This window comes from Lacerta agilis, chromosome 5 (assembly GCF_009819535.1).
Source record: "Lacerta agilis isolate rLacAgi1 chromosome 5, rLacAgi1.pri, whole genome shotgun sequence".
Taxonomy (NCBI): domain Eukaryota; kingdom Metazoa; phylum Chordata; class Lepidosauria; order Squamata; family Lacertidae; genus Lacerta; species Lacerta agilis.
This window is the reverse complement of record NC_046316.1, coordinates 12229553-12246742: the sequence shown is the minus strand read 5'-3', so window position 1 is coordinate 12246742 and position 17190 is coordinate 12229553. Positions and strand designations below refer to the sequence as shown.

The window sequence follows — 17190 nt, the reverse complement described above, 5'->3', positions numbered from 1 at the left end:
TGACAAACCAACACGGCTACCCACCTGTAACTGTAACATGGTTATTGTTACTGAAAATGCAGAGTTGTCCACATAGTAGAAACTAATTAAGAACTGCCTTGCTGGAAGCAGATGGAATGGATTTATTGGGGGGGAGGGTTCGGGGGGTAGACTGCTTCCCTCAGCACAGAACCACTATGAATGAGCTATCTTTCTTTGGTCCCTGCAGATACATCCCCCAGCTCAACTCATTAGAACTTAAAAGACTTAATGAATTGTTTCAAGTGTACTTTTGAGGTCTGCAGAAGACTAAAGATACCTTTTAATTCAAATATTTTAACTGAAAAATACAAGAAAGCATTGAAGTATATATACTGCTAACAATATAGACATAAGATCTAATAAATTTGCATTGTTATTATTTATACCCATAAATGGTTCATGAACAACGACAACAAATAGAAAGATAAATATATTCGCACAAGTTTTAGCTCAGCTGGGTCAAAGAAATTCCATTTAGAGTTTCTTGGCACCTAAAACTCAAAATGGTCCTTAAGCTGTGTCCTGGGCTGGCTTAAGGGCAACAGTTACCTGGAGATTTTAAAATCAGCTGGTGGGTAAGTAGGTTGTACAGCTCAGACAAGAACTGAGGCGAAAGGCAGAGAAATGCTTTTGATATTCATGTGACCTGCTAGGCTACTCAATGAAACTTTCACCTTCTAAGGTTTGGCCCTTTTAGTCAAAGACCACAAAGTAAAGCAGTACTTGGCATCTCCTGCTAAGACTTACCCTCAGTGAACAACTAGGGTCATTTCTATTGCAATATCAGTCTCTAGTAGGCCTCTCCCATGTGCAAAATGCATGGTGTTCAATGTTCACTTTCTATCACAGTCCTTTGATCGAGGCAGCTTAATATCTGAGTGCCTACCTGAAAAGTCTAAACCAAAATCTCCAAGTAGCAACTAGGAAATGCGTAGTTAGCTAGAACTCAGGATGCTAATGATGTCTGAGGTTACAAAGTACCACAAACAAATGGGCTCTCTTTCATATATCATTTGTCATTTTGCATCCCTACTGAGTGAGATAGTAGGCTTTTAAAGTTGCTGGAAACCTATAGCTCTTTGTAAATGGAGTAGTTTGCCTTTCTGTCCTTTTCAGAAGCTAACTATGTCATCTGGAAACATCCAACTGAATATTTAAGAGTGAAATATAGATAAAAAACTATTAATAACCCATTTTTTAAACATCAGAACAGTATAAAAGGTAAGCAATGTCATTTTACATTGTAAAACCTAAGCATTATGTGTCCCAATTTCCTACAGCAAATATAGGAAATACTCAATCTGATCTAGATTAATATGAAATACTCTTGAAAATCCTTGGTCATAATAGAATAAATGCTGTGGTACAGTAACTGGAAAGTGTATCAGGATATGTTGGAAAGCTTATAACTCAGACACAGACTCCTTGTCACAGACAAATTCTCCAATTTAGTTTTGCCAGATTCACAGTGAACCAAGGTGAAAAAGTACTTCAGTAAGCAGGAACAAACCATCTTAACTGGAAATACATTGAGTAGTAAAGCGAACTACCTAACAATCCCCCTTCTGGATCCTGCATTTTAAAAAGTGTCTCAGATGCATGTTGTTTGGAACATAAACCCTTTTGCTAAGCTTTAAACCAGCACAGTCAAAATGAATAGTGACAAACCATTCATGTTCTCATTGCTCTGCACCATTTCCAATACTATTGCCATGTTTGGATGTCACATTAAACCACAGTTAGCATGCTAAGAATGAGCCTCAGCAAGGATCAAGCATTTGCATGGACCAGATAATGCTTGGACTGGGTTATTTTCAGGAGCACGCCTGCCTACCCACCCACCCCCGACTGAAGTGTGAATTCTTCCTGTCCTTGAAGGGCCACCTGAGCTGTGCTGAAACAAACACAAGGAGGTTTACCTTGTGAAGAGCAGCTGCACCATGTCGACCAGAGTGTGCTCTGCAGATTTTCTCAATAACTCTGAAGACAAAAACAAATAACACAGGTGTCATTACTTGGTGTGATATTATCTAGAGGCTTCTCCAAGTAGACTCCCCTCCAAGTGTTGTTTACAAAGGATTACTGAAAATTTATTAAAACCAGCTTCAGCCTCAGCTGTGCAGCAGAATGTGCAAAGGTACACTAAGTGGCGCTACAGAGCTGAAACAGCGGGTGAGTGAAAGAAACACACAAGCAACTGAGCAAAAAGTGGTCTGCAAACACCTTTTTTATTATTATTAAGTTCAACTTCGCATATTTAGCATATTTTATGCTTGTTTATGTTCCAGTGCGTACTCATATTGCAGACAGAACTCTGGAAAGTTTGGGAAAGTTTGGGATTTGCTTTCTTGCATTGAAAACCTACCACTAAGTCTCATCTCAAAGCATATACGGAAGCAAGACTGCATGATTTCACAGACTGACTCATTGGTGAGATGAGCTCCAACTGGAGTCAGGAGAAGAGTTCTCAGGACCTGAAAGAAGGACAAATAAGATGACATTCCAACAGCAGTGTCAGGAAGAGAACTCATGTACAACAGAGAATATCTGAAAACTTCAACTGAAGAAAAGGAATGGGGGACTACATCTCTTGCATGCCATAACTGCTATTACTCTCACTTTAATGAATGAAAGCAAACAATGCTTTGCCACGTACTGTGATTGGGCTCTCACCCCTCACTCTACCACACCAAGGAAGCCTAATTTTCACTACGAAAAATCAAAAACACCTCTCTAAGTCGAGGGTTATTTTGCACTGGAAAGCTTTTAGTGCAGGTACATGAGTCCTAAGTTTAAAAATAAAGATGAAAACTAAAGTAGAAGTCCCAACCCCTTTTTTGCTTCCCCAATCTTCTTCCCTCCATGGAACAAGATTAACAGAGCACCAGGCACAAGACATTACACTAATTGCCCCTTTGTTCCACATACCTGTAAGATCTTCATCAGGACAACTTCATCACTCGCAGGGTCTGTGCCCACAAACCGGGCATGTGTGACAGCATCTGCCATGTTCTCCATTCCCTCAGCTGTGCCCTCATGGTTAGAATCTGTATAACAGAGAATTTTTTGACATTATCAGACCAGGGGAAACCTGCACCACAGCAAAATTCTCCATTCTTATTTCCATGGCTTTCCTTTCACTTCCCTGTGCTTCATTCAAAGCACCCTTTACTCAGACTGGAATCACAGTTCAAGTTATGGTTCAATAAATGATAGAGTCTTATTTGGCAATGGATTGATTTCATGCATTTAATACTCCAGTAATTAGATTGTGCTATTTGTTATCTTTAGTTCCAACTTTGGTAGCTTGGTTTTCACACTATACCAATTCTTTTGCAGTATGCATCAAAATTCATGGTACAAAAGATCAGTCCTTATTTGCTGCATTTTTATGCCACCCTTCATGTAAAAGGATCCCCAAGGATATTGGTTTTGAAGTACCACTACATATTACTCTATATACTTTCCATTCTTCAGTTGTAATCAGTTTTCAGTATTTTCCAAATGGATCATGCTCAGTTCCCTCCCCCAGAAGCATGGTATCTATGCTGGGGGCAGGGAGGAGATAAAGTATCATCCTCCATGCCCAGCATTAAAATGTCATCCTTCTTCTGGGATATTCACTCAGTTGCATGAAATTATGCACCAATTGTAGCTGACATTAGAAGGCAAAACAATTATTCCAAATCATTACCTATTAGTGCATATGAGAGGAACTTATTTACAGATGTCAAGGCCAATCCAGTGATGGGGCCTGTAGTATCTTCTGAACGAATAACTTCCAGAAAGGGTCGAAGGAAGACAATAGGCTCAATGGCTGAAAGCTCTAAAGCAAAAGACAAATCACAACATTATAAAAAAATTCTGTAACATCACCTCCAGTCCAGGAAGAGCAATTTGTCCCCTTCTCATGGTTCAACACACTGAGCAATTTCATTGATGTAATGTAAAGTTTCAAATAAGTTAAACATTGCACGGGAAAAAATAAAAATTTAAAAAGACAGGGCCCAAAAGAGGGAATAGAAGGATAGAACACAAGCACAGAGAGATTATAAAACTTAATATTTTGGTAAACTCCTGAGCGAGTTTCAATTGCAAGAGCACCACTTAAATACAAACATACTGCTGTGGCATACTGGGGCCAATTCGCTGAGAGAAATGGTAGTATTTTGATTGAATGCCAGCAATCATATTAGCCACACAGACAAAAAACTAGGTCCACTCAGCACCCACTCGCTACAACAGTCATTAATAATTTGCCTTGGACACCTCAAATACATATAAAAGAATGTGTTGAAGACCAATTTATTTTCCTTTTACAAGTAGGTAGCCGTGTTGGTCTGCCATAGTCAAAACAAAATAAAAAAATAAATCCTTCCAGTAGCATCTTAGAGACCAACTAAGTTTGTTCTTGGTATGAGCTTTCGTGTGCATGCACACTTCTTCAGATACACTGAAACAAAAGTCACCGGACCCTTATATATAGTGAGAGAGTGGGGAGGGGTATTACTCAGAAGGGTGGTGGGAATGGGTGATTGGCTGATAGGTGTGGAAAACCTGTTGACGACTGTTAATGACTGCAATTGGTTTTACAGGAAAAAGCAAGGGGTGAGATGACTAAAGATAGCTTTGTCGTGTATAATGAGATAAGAATCCAATGTCTTTGTTCAGACCAGGTCTCTCCATGGTTTTAAGTTTGGTAATTAGTTGCAATTCAGCAACTTCTCTTTCCAGTCTATTTCTGAAATTCCTTTGTATTAAGACAGCTACTTTAAGATCTTGTATAGAATGTCCTGGGAGATTGAAATGTTCTCCTACTGGTTTCTCTGTCTTGTGATTCCTAATATCAGATTTATGTCCATACCAAGCTCATACCAAGAACAAATTTAGTTGTTCTCTAAGGTGCTACTGGAAGGAATCTTTCATTTTTCATTTTGTTTTTACTTTCCTTTATAGCACATAATGAAATTAACCTTAGACACACGATTCTCAAAGTGTAGAATGACCATAAATACCTGCTACACCAAAGTTCAGTCAGTCTCTTCCTAGATTTCTCTAATCACTCATGTTTATTAGGAAACCATCAGATGAGCTGCCTACCATTATTATTATTATTATTATTATTATTATTATTATTATTATTATTATTTGTATGCCGCCCATCTGCCAAGCAGATGGGCATCGTTTGGGGGTTATAGACTTTCATGACTATGGTTATGGTTTCATGACTATTTCAACAAGGCAAAGCATTGTACAACTGAAACATAAGAAATACAAAAAGCAACAGAACCCAATCATTATCCCATCACATGCACTATCCTATAAAAGAAGAAAATACATATAAAAATAAGTAATAGCTGAGGAGGCTATAATGCATATAATATTCTCAATTTGTGTACAACCAGGATTTTTCCACACACATACATCTGAAACCATATTTGCCAGCATCATAGAGTCCCTCTTTTTGTAATGACATCCACTCAACTGCAGTAGAATCAATCTAGTAAATCCTTGGCAAACAGTGGAGGTGCTGAGAATTCACTCACGTGAATCTGACAGTTGTCCTTTCCCAGCTTAACTTTGATGATTTTTTTTAACCACCTGTTATTTAGAAACAAATTAAGTACGGAGTATATTTGCAATACTTGTGCACCTTAACCAGACTTTATAGGATTGTTCACAGGAAGTCTTTGCCATCTCTACCAGTTGTAGCTTCCAAACTGTTTTCAAAGACAGGTTCACCATAAAGTAATTGATCTGAGAGTTGCATGACCCTGACATGAATGAATTCTCAGCAACTCCAAGGCTCAGTGCTTGTAGACTTATGGCAACAGATTTTAACTCCAAATGAAATTACTAAGACAAAATGCAAGCAATCCCCTCATGACAAATGTGTCTGCCCCTTGACCAAACATTGATAGTTATTGATCCTGGATTTACTAAGAATTAAAGCTAAGTTTCCAAAATTCTCTTAACATAAGAAAGCAACTGCTCCAGCACCCCAGTAAAGCTAAATGAAACCCAAAGGAATTCCTCTGAACTGCACAGACAGGAGAATGGTCTGAATCAAGTTTTGAAGTGTGTCAATTCAAGCACTCATTTTACCTTTGAAATAGAAATTGACACATGTCAAAAAGACCAATTACATTGTAACACACTATGGAATTCTTCAGTCACTACTCCAATGTGGGATTTCATACCAGATTTTTCTTTCAAGATAACTGGCCAAAACTAAGCAAGCAGGCAACTGAAAAGCCCAGGAGAAATTAAAAACTTCGACAGCAATACTTTAAATTCAGTAACTCTCCATAGCTCTTCATGGCTTGCACACTATGAATAACTTCTTCATTCCCAATTCACTCTGTTGTCAAAGAAAATGCTCTATTGTTCTAGAGTGCCTGAAAACAAGAATTTCAGCTTTGTTCTCAATATTGGCTGTTGCATCTGTCTACATAGCTTTTCTTCAAAGCTTTTCTGTAAACCGCCTTGGTACTTCTTTGAAATGAAAAGGTGCTATACAATACTGTAATTACTGCAGTTTCAACTCATATCTACCAAGAAAAAAAATATTGATTAGCACACCTATACCAGAAACCTCAGAGTGTCACTGCCAGTCAGAGTACAGTGGACACTAATGGTCAATACAATACAGGCCAATGATATGACTCAGAATAATGCAGCTTCATCTATCTTTGGCCAAGGCCTTGGAGATGCTGAAACAACCCTTAAAGGAGTACAATATCAGAGGTTTTCCAATGTCAGAGGTTAACACAGCCAAAAAAGAAAGATACAGGGACACTTTACAGTTCTATTTTCTTCCAAAACAAGGATTAATAATTGCACCAAAAACATTATGGTCTTTGTATATGAATCACTGAAAGACTCGCTTAGGGGTCAGACATGTAAAATAACATGTGAAAAAGTCGACAACCACTCTTGGGTCAACTATTCTGATCGTTATATGCATTAAAATATATTACTTGTATATCAATGATGTAAGGTTGTGGGTAAGATTTATTGATATCATTTCCATAGCATTGTAAAACAAAATGTTGTACAAAAGTTAAAAGGGAAACCGAATACTTCTCATGGCAGAAATAAGGTACATTGAAACTGGAGGCCAAAGTCTCTTTCTTACTTTAAGAAAACAATTTTAAACTGATAGGGTTGCAGATTCTGCTGTAACATGGTTGTTTTTTTTTTTTTTAATGATAATCTGCTGGGAGGCAGCAAATTCCACAGGTAGGGAGCTGAAACTGAGAAAGAATGAATACATATAATACGGGAACGTCCAACAGGTAGATCATGATCTACCAGTAGATCACTGGATGGCTGTGGTAGATTACTGTCTCCCCCGAAAGAAGCTCAACAACTTTGGCTCCCCTAAAAAAGCACCCCCCAAAATGGGGCTTTCCTCCCCCCCAAAAAAAGCCCAACAACTTTGACCTGATCCCAAAAAGGGGGGTAGATCACTGCTAGTTTATAACTCCGTGAGTAGATCGCAGTCTCTTGGGAGTTGGCCACCCCATAGAACAGCAAATCTTAGGACAAGACATGTAGTGCTAAAAAGATCATTAGAAACTATAGGTAAAGGTAAAGGGACCTCTGACCATTAGGTCCAGTCGCGGACGACTCTGGGGTTGCGGTGCTCATCTCACTTTACTGGCCGAGGGAGCCGGTGTACAGCTTCCGGGTCATGTGGTCAGCATGACAAAGACACTTCTGGAGAAACACAGCTGCCCACGCAAACGCCGTTTACCTTCCGGAGCAGTACCTATGTATCTACTTGCACTTCATGCTTTCGAACTGCTAGGTTGGCAGGAGCAGGGACCGAGCAACGGGAGCTCACCCCGTTGTGGGTATTCAAACTGCCGACCTTCTGATCAGCAAGCCACAGCGCCACCCGCGTCCCTTTTTCATTAGAAACTATACCAGGGTTTTAAAGAAAACAAGGGGGGGTGCTTTTCATCAGGACTACACAGCACATGGAGAGGGAAGGTTTAACCCTTTCTTCCTAAGCTGCAATTGTGAAGAAACACACACAGGCATGAATATTAGCCTTTCATAAAAGTTGTCATTTAGATCTTGTTTTCTAAGACTGAGGGATTTCATTGGGATTACAGTTAGGAAGGGATTAAGTTTCCGCTTGTTGCACTGTAGTTCTAGTGAAAATCAGGCACACCTTCTATTGCTGTTGTTTTTAAACCAGACTATCATGTCTAAGGATTGGTTATGTAAATGTAAATAGTGGGGAAACAATGAAGAGAACATGCAGGAGGAGAAAGAGAACAGAGTTGACAGGACCACACTGCAGCTGAAATGTCTGGACCGCTAAGGACAGAAATGTTTAAACACACAAGAGGAGCTGGACAGGTAACTTTTTAAAGAAAAAGAAAAAAACGCAAGAGAACTTGTTTACGAAGTGGTAAACGCGGATATTACAATTTCCAAATTGTTGCCAATGAGTACCTTTTGTGACTGTCTCCTTAGCATGGTTCTTTAAAACAGGATGTAAAGTAAGGCTACTTTCTCCTATGCCATTTGCATGGCTATATCTCATTTTGTTTCACATGTGGAGCGCTGTTGAAGGGATTTGCCATTCCTTGGAATGTGTCACTAACTTCACTGATAGAACCCAGCAGGTGAAACAACTGTGTAAGGCGGCTGCCTTTTCTCTGCAACACAGTCAGTTGGTGTTTTCTGCTGAAATGAACTAGTGTGAAATTAAGTCATGGCTGCAGCACATGTTTAAACTTTTAGGAAAATGCACCTCTAATAAAGGATTAACTCCTTCCTGCCTTCTGAATACGCTTTAGGGCTTGCTTATGATCAAGGTAAATAAAATTCACTGACAGTATTCAGAGTTTTTCCTCTATAAGCATCAAGGTGGGGGTGGGGAGAGTTAATGGAATGATGGGCCTTGCAAAAGGTTTCTTGCTCTTCCCACTTCACTTCCTGGATCAGGGCAGCTAGGAAGCACACAGCTTGAGCAGAGAGGCTGCAACAGGTCTCTCCAGACAGCTTCCCCCTGAAGCTGGGTATGCATAATAACACAGGCAGCAGCTGCAACCTAAAAACTTGAAATGCAGCTGTCACCTGGCACATTCTCCTGTTGCCTGGTGACTCCATGGATTTACTGGGCAAGAGGACCCAGTATGGCCATGTCAGAGAACCATGACACAATCCCCACCTCAGTTTTTTACTGAAACATCCAACTTAATTGAAGTTTTCAAGCTAATAAAATAAAGCACCAATCACACACAAAAATCTAAGGTACCCGTAATTTGATCTTGCAAAGACTTGAGTGGTTTTTGTCCAAGTGCAGATAAGCAGATGTGTTAGCACCTCCCACTTCCACCATAATGTCCAATGCAAAACATAAGGAAGGCATTTTAATGTGTGTACTGTACAACATGTGCATCTATTTCTCATTACACAATTTCATTCATTTATTTATTTAAAGAACTGATAAACTGCTGGATGCCTATCATCTACATACTCTTTCCAGCTTGTTATTGTGCCATGCAGAGTGGCAGAATATTGCTCAAAAGACAATGGTTAAATTTGCTTAATTGTATCATGCAATGCTCACTGTATCTTTTCTGTGGCAATGTTTTGGGAAACCATTGCTATTTTTGTGATGTGTTCCTGCAGCAGCAAAAGTAACATTTTCATTTCTGAAAACAATACTGTAGCAGTGGCAGCAACGGCATAACATGCCTTCATCTACAAACACGTGGAATTGCACAGGCCCCAAAGTGGCAGAGGTGGTGAGGGAAACCAGGCCAGGGGGCAATCAGGATCATGCATGCAGTCTTGAAAATAAAAATATGGGCTACATTCTATTTTTGTTCACAATTTATACTTTAATTAAAGTAAAAGAGTTTGTCTGTTTAAAAAAGAAAAGAAAAGAAAAACCATAATTGCAAATGTACAAAATATATAAATAAAATGGATTACAAATAATGACAAAAAGTGACAACACACACATGTTGTCATGTTGCAAACTGAAGTAACAGGCAATATATGTACAATAACTATTAATTCATGATTTTCTACAGTGAATTTACAGAAAAACCATGCATTCAAATGACAATATTGTTGTTTGCCACCTAACTGGCAAAGATCCACTCTGATTAATTCTTGAATATGAAGCACTAATATAAATCTGGATTTTGTTTGGGAAGAAGTATCACAGACACTGTGTCCATTATTACTGAATATTAAAGCAAATAAATGGAATACATTGTGAACTATTTCAGTTATATATCATTTGTAACCCATCTTTTAATTTTATTTTCAAATTTTGTATATAAGAGGTATACAAGGTTTGCCTCCCTTCCCTACAGACACGTGAAATTGCTAATTCAGTTGATAATCCAAAAGTAGGTAACTATGGACAAGGAGTAGTAAATAATAATAAAAAACAGTGGTCAGAAACATTCATTTGATCTATGTTCCAATGAGTTGTATTCAGTCTAAATCTTACATGTTCATTTAATAAAACACATCAGTTAGTTGGGGAGGATATCAAAGTCATCTAAGTACTGATGACAGTATTAAGGGGATTAATATTAATCTAGGCTGTTTCAGGTTATTCAAAAAATAGTAGCTGTTCCATCCAACAAGGGCCAGAGGGCAGCATGGGAAAGCCTAAACAAGAGTAAGAAGATTAATGAACCCTGTAAATATTTGCCCCCCCCCCAGTGCATGGGGGCGTTGAATCCCCAGCAGACTCAGTCATACCACCACTCCACTGCAAATCTTTTGGGCAGCTGAAGCTAGCATAGCTAATGCTTATTCACTATTGTTTTTGCCGATAACCAGTAGTACTGAGAACCCTGAAGAATAAGCAAGGGCCACAGAGCAGCTGGTTTGCTCAATTTCCCAGCAAAGAACAAAACTCATAAATTATGGCCATTTCAATGGACTTGCTTGCACAAATAACAGTTAGAATAAATTTTCTACTCATAGAAAGCTACCGTTTCTTGTGTCAAAGGTGGAAAAAATGTTAATACAGCAAGAAACATTTGCTGTTATCATTCATTTTATAAAGTTTTTAAAGTTCTGTAGAATGCCAGAAATTTAACACTATGTTTGCAACACAAAGTAGCTCCATTTATATTAAACACCACCAAGCAAGTGTTTGTCTTTTGCTTTGCTTATTTTGGTAAAAAAACAACAACTCCTCTACCAAGTTCAACTAGAACAATCCAGGAGAGCCAGTGAAGATGGCTGCCAAAGGGTGGCTATCTGTGACAACATGAGCCCCTAGAGAATATGCTTATAAGAAGGTGGGAGCTCATTTCCAGTTGTTACTCCTGCTTGCTCTGCTATCCTGGGTACCTTTCTTCAACCTATTCCACACATCTTGCTTGACAAAATGACTAACCAATTTTCCACATCTAACATCCTTCTGATACAATCTCTCCCAACTCCTGATTGCTGTATCTGCTGCCATTATCTCTCCTCTTATTTGGATCCTCCCCTACTACATTCAAGCACACCACTCTGTATTTAAAAATACACTCATTGACCCATCCTCTCTCACCAGCTACTAACCTACCATGTGTCTCCAAACTTCTAAAGCATATTATCTTTTTCTCTCCTTTTGCTATCTTGATCCCCTATCCCGAAGGTGACTTACACTCAGTTTGGGTCTCATTAAATTGCCAAGCGCACAGACTCTGTAAAATGTTACAGGAACTTGAAAAGAGGAAAGTAGGTTTGGGAGCACTTTATCCAATTCTACTTCCCCATAAAGTGAAGGGAAGGGTTGGAACTCCTCTCATTTGTGTGTCAGGTGGTTCAAAGATAGCTGTCACATTCCTGAAACTGAGATTTGCTAGCCAATTTGTGCCTTGTGGTCTCTATTTAAAAGAAACCTCAGCTGCCAAAACAAGGCAGTCAATCGTCAAGACAGTCAATAGTCTTATGTACATCAGTATGACCATGGTAAGAAGTGCCCTGATTAAATGCTCTACTTGGCAGCTACTCAGTTAAATTACTTTGAATCTATGAATTTAATACACTCTAGTAATGCCATCTCTGATGTTAAGCTAACATCAATTTTGGTTAAAGTACAAAAGAGTACTACCAGATTGTTCCAGAGCCAGAGGGAGGAAATCCACATTTGTAAATTCCAGCAGATGTCACTACAACTGAAGCCTACCCATTGACCAATAATCAAAAGCATCCCTCTGCTCCTCTCTTATCATTTCCATTATAAACACCTTACTTTACTATTTATACCCTACTACACAAGCCCTTTCCCAGTGTTTCATTGCAGCCTAGATAAAAAGAACTGTGATTCTAGTTCTGTGTGCAAGGGGACTTGATATTTTCTTTCCTCACATACACAACCTGAACAGCACACACCAAATTCCAATCTACGAGGAGTTTCAAAAATATTGTGTAATACAGTAAAATTCCACTAGGCTATTGCAATCTCCTTGAACCATTCCATGAAGCTCTCAGCACCCTCTCCGACTCATTCATAAAATAACTGCATCATAATGTTTCAGTCAAATCAGACAGTAAAACTCCTTCTCATAGGAGAAACAGAAGAATGCAAAGTTAAAAACCCAAAGTAAGATATTAAAACTAATTTCATCTCTTTTACTCATAAGTAGCCTTAACACCAACTTTCCTGACTCAGACTACTTCAGGCTTCTTTCCTAGTACACTAGAAAATCTGTTACTAGGTCTTAATTTGGCATTATTCGCTAATAGAAGTATTCTGTTTACTACATTAAGCCTTAGTGTGGATGTTTCTTATTAACCATCAGATAAAAGGCATGATAGCTAGGCACCAAACGGAAAAATAGAGAGGGTCAGTGAGCACTTACAAAAGGATGCTGTGATTACTAACGCCCAGCAAGGGTTTCTCAAAAACAAGTCATGCCAGACTAATCTCATTTTTTGAGAGAGAGAGAGAGTTACAAGATTGGTGGCTCAGGGGAATGCTATGGGCGTAGTGTATATTGATTTCAATAAGGCTTTTGACAAAGTCCCTCATGATATTCTTGCAGAGAAGCTGGTAAAATGTGAGAAAGGACAAGGTAACTGTTAGGTGGCTTTGTAGCTGGTTGACTGAGTGCTCACTAAGGATTCTTCTTCATTCTGGAAAAAAGTGACAAGTGGGGTACCACAGGGTTCTGTCCTGGGACCACTGTTTAGTAATTTAAAACCTTAGGACTCTTCCTCAGGGCAACTATAAAAGCAAAATGTATATGCAATCCATTAGCGAAACAATTTCTAATCTTAAGAACTAAGCAGAGTATCATAAAATGAACATTTAAGTATAAAATGTAGCCTGAATAATGGGGGAAACTAAGAAACTTATTTTTTCAACATTTATTTAACTTAATCCTATTTTTCTTGAAGAACACTAAAACAATCCTGTAACCTGCAAGCTACATAGTGTTCGACAGGACTTATTCCCAGGTATGTGTGCATAGGATTGTTCATAGATTCATAGAATAGTAGAGTTGGAACGGAACATGGGGGTCATCTAGTCCAATCAGCTGCAATGCAGGAATCTTTTGCCCAAGGTGGAGCTTGAACCCACAACCTCTAGATTAAGAGTATTATGCTCTACTGACTGAGCTATATTTGATAAAGCTTAGAGTAAAAATCCTGGATAAAAAACCGCAAAAGGCTCAGTAGTTGTATTTTGCCAAATAAAAAAGGTGGCATAGGCAATGTTCTCATATATAGGATTATCACTGCAGTTGCAGTGTAGCAATAATTTATTATTATTTATACCTCGCCCATCCGGCCGGGTTTCCCCAGCCACTCTGGGCAGCTCCCAATCAAATATTAAAAACACAATACAGCATTAAACATTAAAAACTTCCCTAAAGAGGGCTGCCTTCAGATGCCTTTTAAAAGTAGGATAGTTGCTTATTTCCTTGACATCTGAGTAGTCCCACACAATAATTATTAATGGACTGCAATACATTTTGCATTTATAGTTGGTAGTGAGTGAGTGAGTCAGAAAGATTGAAATGCTTTGGACTAACTAACATATCGCCCTTCCTACACCTTTGTAGTCTCCCCTATCTCTATTTTTTCTAATCCGTCATGTCCCTATGGGAACATACCCCCAGATTTTCCATGATGTTGTTCTCCAACTGTGTCACTATGAGTGTCTCCAAACGTAACTCATAGCTAATACACAAATTCTGTTTTTTATATATTTTATCAGTCTATACACCAAATGGTCTATGAGCAGAATGTGTGAACTGGGAATTAATGTTCAACTGGTTCAAAACAACATTACAGGATGCCACAAAAACCTTGATTCCTCAGAATGTTGTCCATGTTTAAACACAGAAGTCTCTCCACCTATGCAGTAGAACTGAGCTCAGTGGAACTTACTAACAGGACTCCTACTGTTAATTCCCAAATTACTAGGTTATTGAAACAATTTGAATAGTTCCACTTCAACATCCCAACACTCTCTTCAATCGGCAAAGTCACTGCATTATCATAACATGCAAGTATTGTGGGGGAAATCAAGTTTATGATTCACTGGGGGACTAAGAAGTGTTAATTTCAGGTGATAAGAAATTTTTTTTAGTCTTCTGTGTACTATATAAATATAGGCATATGTATAGAAGAATTGTTTCTGTGTATGGAGCAAAATTTGCCTTCCCATACAGCACTTTAGAGATGAAGCAGTTTTGCATGCTGCTGTATCCACAGTCCATTCTGTACACACAAGGTCAGTCACATCCAGCAGGGATTGCATCAGACTCCTGGAATGCTGAAGTCCACATATTTGCCATTCAGCATGAAAACTGCTTTTCAAGTTCAATCAGCTATAAATGTTGCTTTGTTTTAATTTTCCACTGAACTTCCTGGAACCTATTATCAGACTGCCAGGGATGTATATTTAGCAATGGCAACATGGCCTTTTTGCCATTGCTCCACTGCTAATGTCACCTCCAATAAACAGAAACACATAACCTACCCAACAAAATACACTTGATTTCTGACAGTTGTTTACAGCAGATACTTCAAAGCCATTGTAGAAGAGTATGTCTAATGCTCTGTTTTGTACTCTGTAATGCACAAGAACAAGTAGGAAAACCTTCAGGCCTCATGCACTTCCCATGTCCACAAGCGAAGAAATAATTCCTCTCCACTTCTAAAAACCAGTTCCCAACTCTTGTTTTTATTCAGAGATTAAACAGATGTTCCACAGAATACCTGCCTTCACTGCAGGTACTCTGCCATAACAAAGAAGACCAGTTTATTTCACAGGATTCAGGAGTTACAGAATGACAGACCGGGGGGGGGGGATGCCAAACTGAAATCATTATAACAGTTTTCTCTTCTGCATATATTGTCAAGGAAGGTACTAAAGCACTTGTAAATGGAAAATCAAATTTAGAAACTTAGAATAGTGCCCCAGAAAAAATCCACGGTCATATATTACTGCATGGCATGCCTTGCCCCACCCTCCGCTAGGACTCCTCATAAGGGAACTGTTCCTGGAGGAAGAACTGTGAGGGGAGTGACTCCATCAGGCAAGGCCTCCTTCCACCTGCCTTGCCCCACCCTCTGCTTCTCAATTTGTATTGTATTATTTTATGCACTGTGGCTTGCCATTGTTTTATTGATCATAGTTTCAAAATTATTTATTTTAATTGTTAAGTGTGGGTTTCTGTTTAATTTTTATATGCTGGTATTATTATTGTATACTATTCTAATGAATGTTGAATGTTACTTTATTTGATGTAGATTGCTTATTTTAAAGTTATGTTCAATTATCACATTTTTGTATTGCATTAGATTGTTATAAGGTGTACATTCTTTGTTTCTTCAGCTTGTAAACCGCCTTGAGTATTGTAAGATAAAAAGGCGGTATACAAATTAAAAGTGATGATGATGATGATGATGATGGATGATGTAACAACTTTTGGAAAAAATGTTCCAGATCTGAAAATAATAAACTGATTTGGACATACTGTACACCCAAATGATATTGTGGCTCAGCCTATTAGAGATGGCAGAATTTTCAGTGCAAGTATAACTGGCCACCCAAGAAAGATGAAAGCAGGAAGATGGAAGAACAAATATTCATTTTTGTTCCTCCTTCAAATGGAGGCTGGGGAACAGAATAGTCTGAAATATGGGGAGACAATATTTAATAATATTTCCATAGTAAAAAGTGTTATAACTAAATCCTGCCATATAATCTAATAGTCTTATTTTTAATATCTGCTTTGTTGTTCAATTGTATTTTAGTTTTGTACATGTGAATGATATTTTTATTATCATTATTTCAGAGTGTTATAATATCTTGAGTTTGGGATTCATGAATCTAAGCTGTAGGAAATAGCAATTAACTGGGATATCCAGAAATATGATCTCTTATTCCAATTATATAATTAATCTCTCACATTTTGACCAACAGTCCTCAAGGTGACTAACCACTAATAAATATGACTAACAGTAATTGAACACAAAATTATACAATTCAATGATAAATCAATTATAGCAACAACAACAGAGTATCTGAAGAAGTGTGCATGCACACGAAAGCTCATACCAAGAACAAACTTAGTTGGTCTCTAAGGTGCTACTGGAAGGAATTTATTTTTTATTTTGTTTTGACTATGACAGACCAACACGGCTACCTACCTGTAACCAGTGTACAACATAGTTCATCAAAATCAATTGCATAGAACTCAAGGCTCAAAAGCCAGGTAAAGCAGCAAGTTTTTCACTATCTTCCTAAAGGAATCAATGGTACAGATCTGGGGAGACCACCAAAGAGACAATATTTATTGCAGGTTATAACATTCCCTCAAAAGGTGGTAACACAGATAAGAGACCCTCTGAACTATATTTCAATGCCTAGGGACAAATAATGTTAATGCTACTGGAACATGCAATATATGAGCCTGTCCAAGATTACAAGGAAAAGAACATTTCATAGGGTAAAGCAAAATAACAAGTTAAACAACTTTTATTTATTAAAATCCTTAAAATACTGATATTGGGTTTCCTCCCCCCTCCTTTTAAAAATGACTCAAAATTTGCAAAAATGTAGCACTAGGCTAAATGTAAAGTACTTAAATTCAAAACATTTCATTTATTACACATCAATCTGTGGTCATTTGCTAACTTTTTTTAGCAATTTACACAGAAAATAGT

At 38.2% G+C, this 17190-nt stretch overlaps 1 protein-coding gene across 10 annotated transcripts in view; it reads right to left on the bottom strand.

The window, feature by feature from the left end:
- GBF1 (golgi brefeldin A resistant guanine nucleotide exchange factor 1) overlaps positions 1-17190 on the bottom strand; it is a 78397-nt gene that overhangs the window by 38625 nt on the left and 22582 nt on the right. For all 10 annotated transcript variants that reach the window (XM_033148638.1, XM_033148632.1, XM_033148630.1 and 7 more), the window contains exons 4-7: positions 3716-3847; positions 2950-3068; positions 2387-2495; positions 1941-2001 (exon numbers count right to left, since the gene is read on the bottom strand). In XM_033148638.1, coding sequence (XP_033004529.1) covers positions 1941-2001; positions 2387-2495; positions 2950-3068; positions 3716-3847 — 421 coding nt within the window. The remainder of the gene's footprint in view (positions 1-1940; positions 2002-2386; positions 2496-2949; positions 3069-3715; positions 3848-17190) is intronic.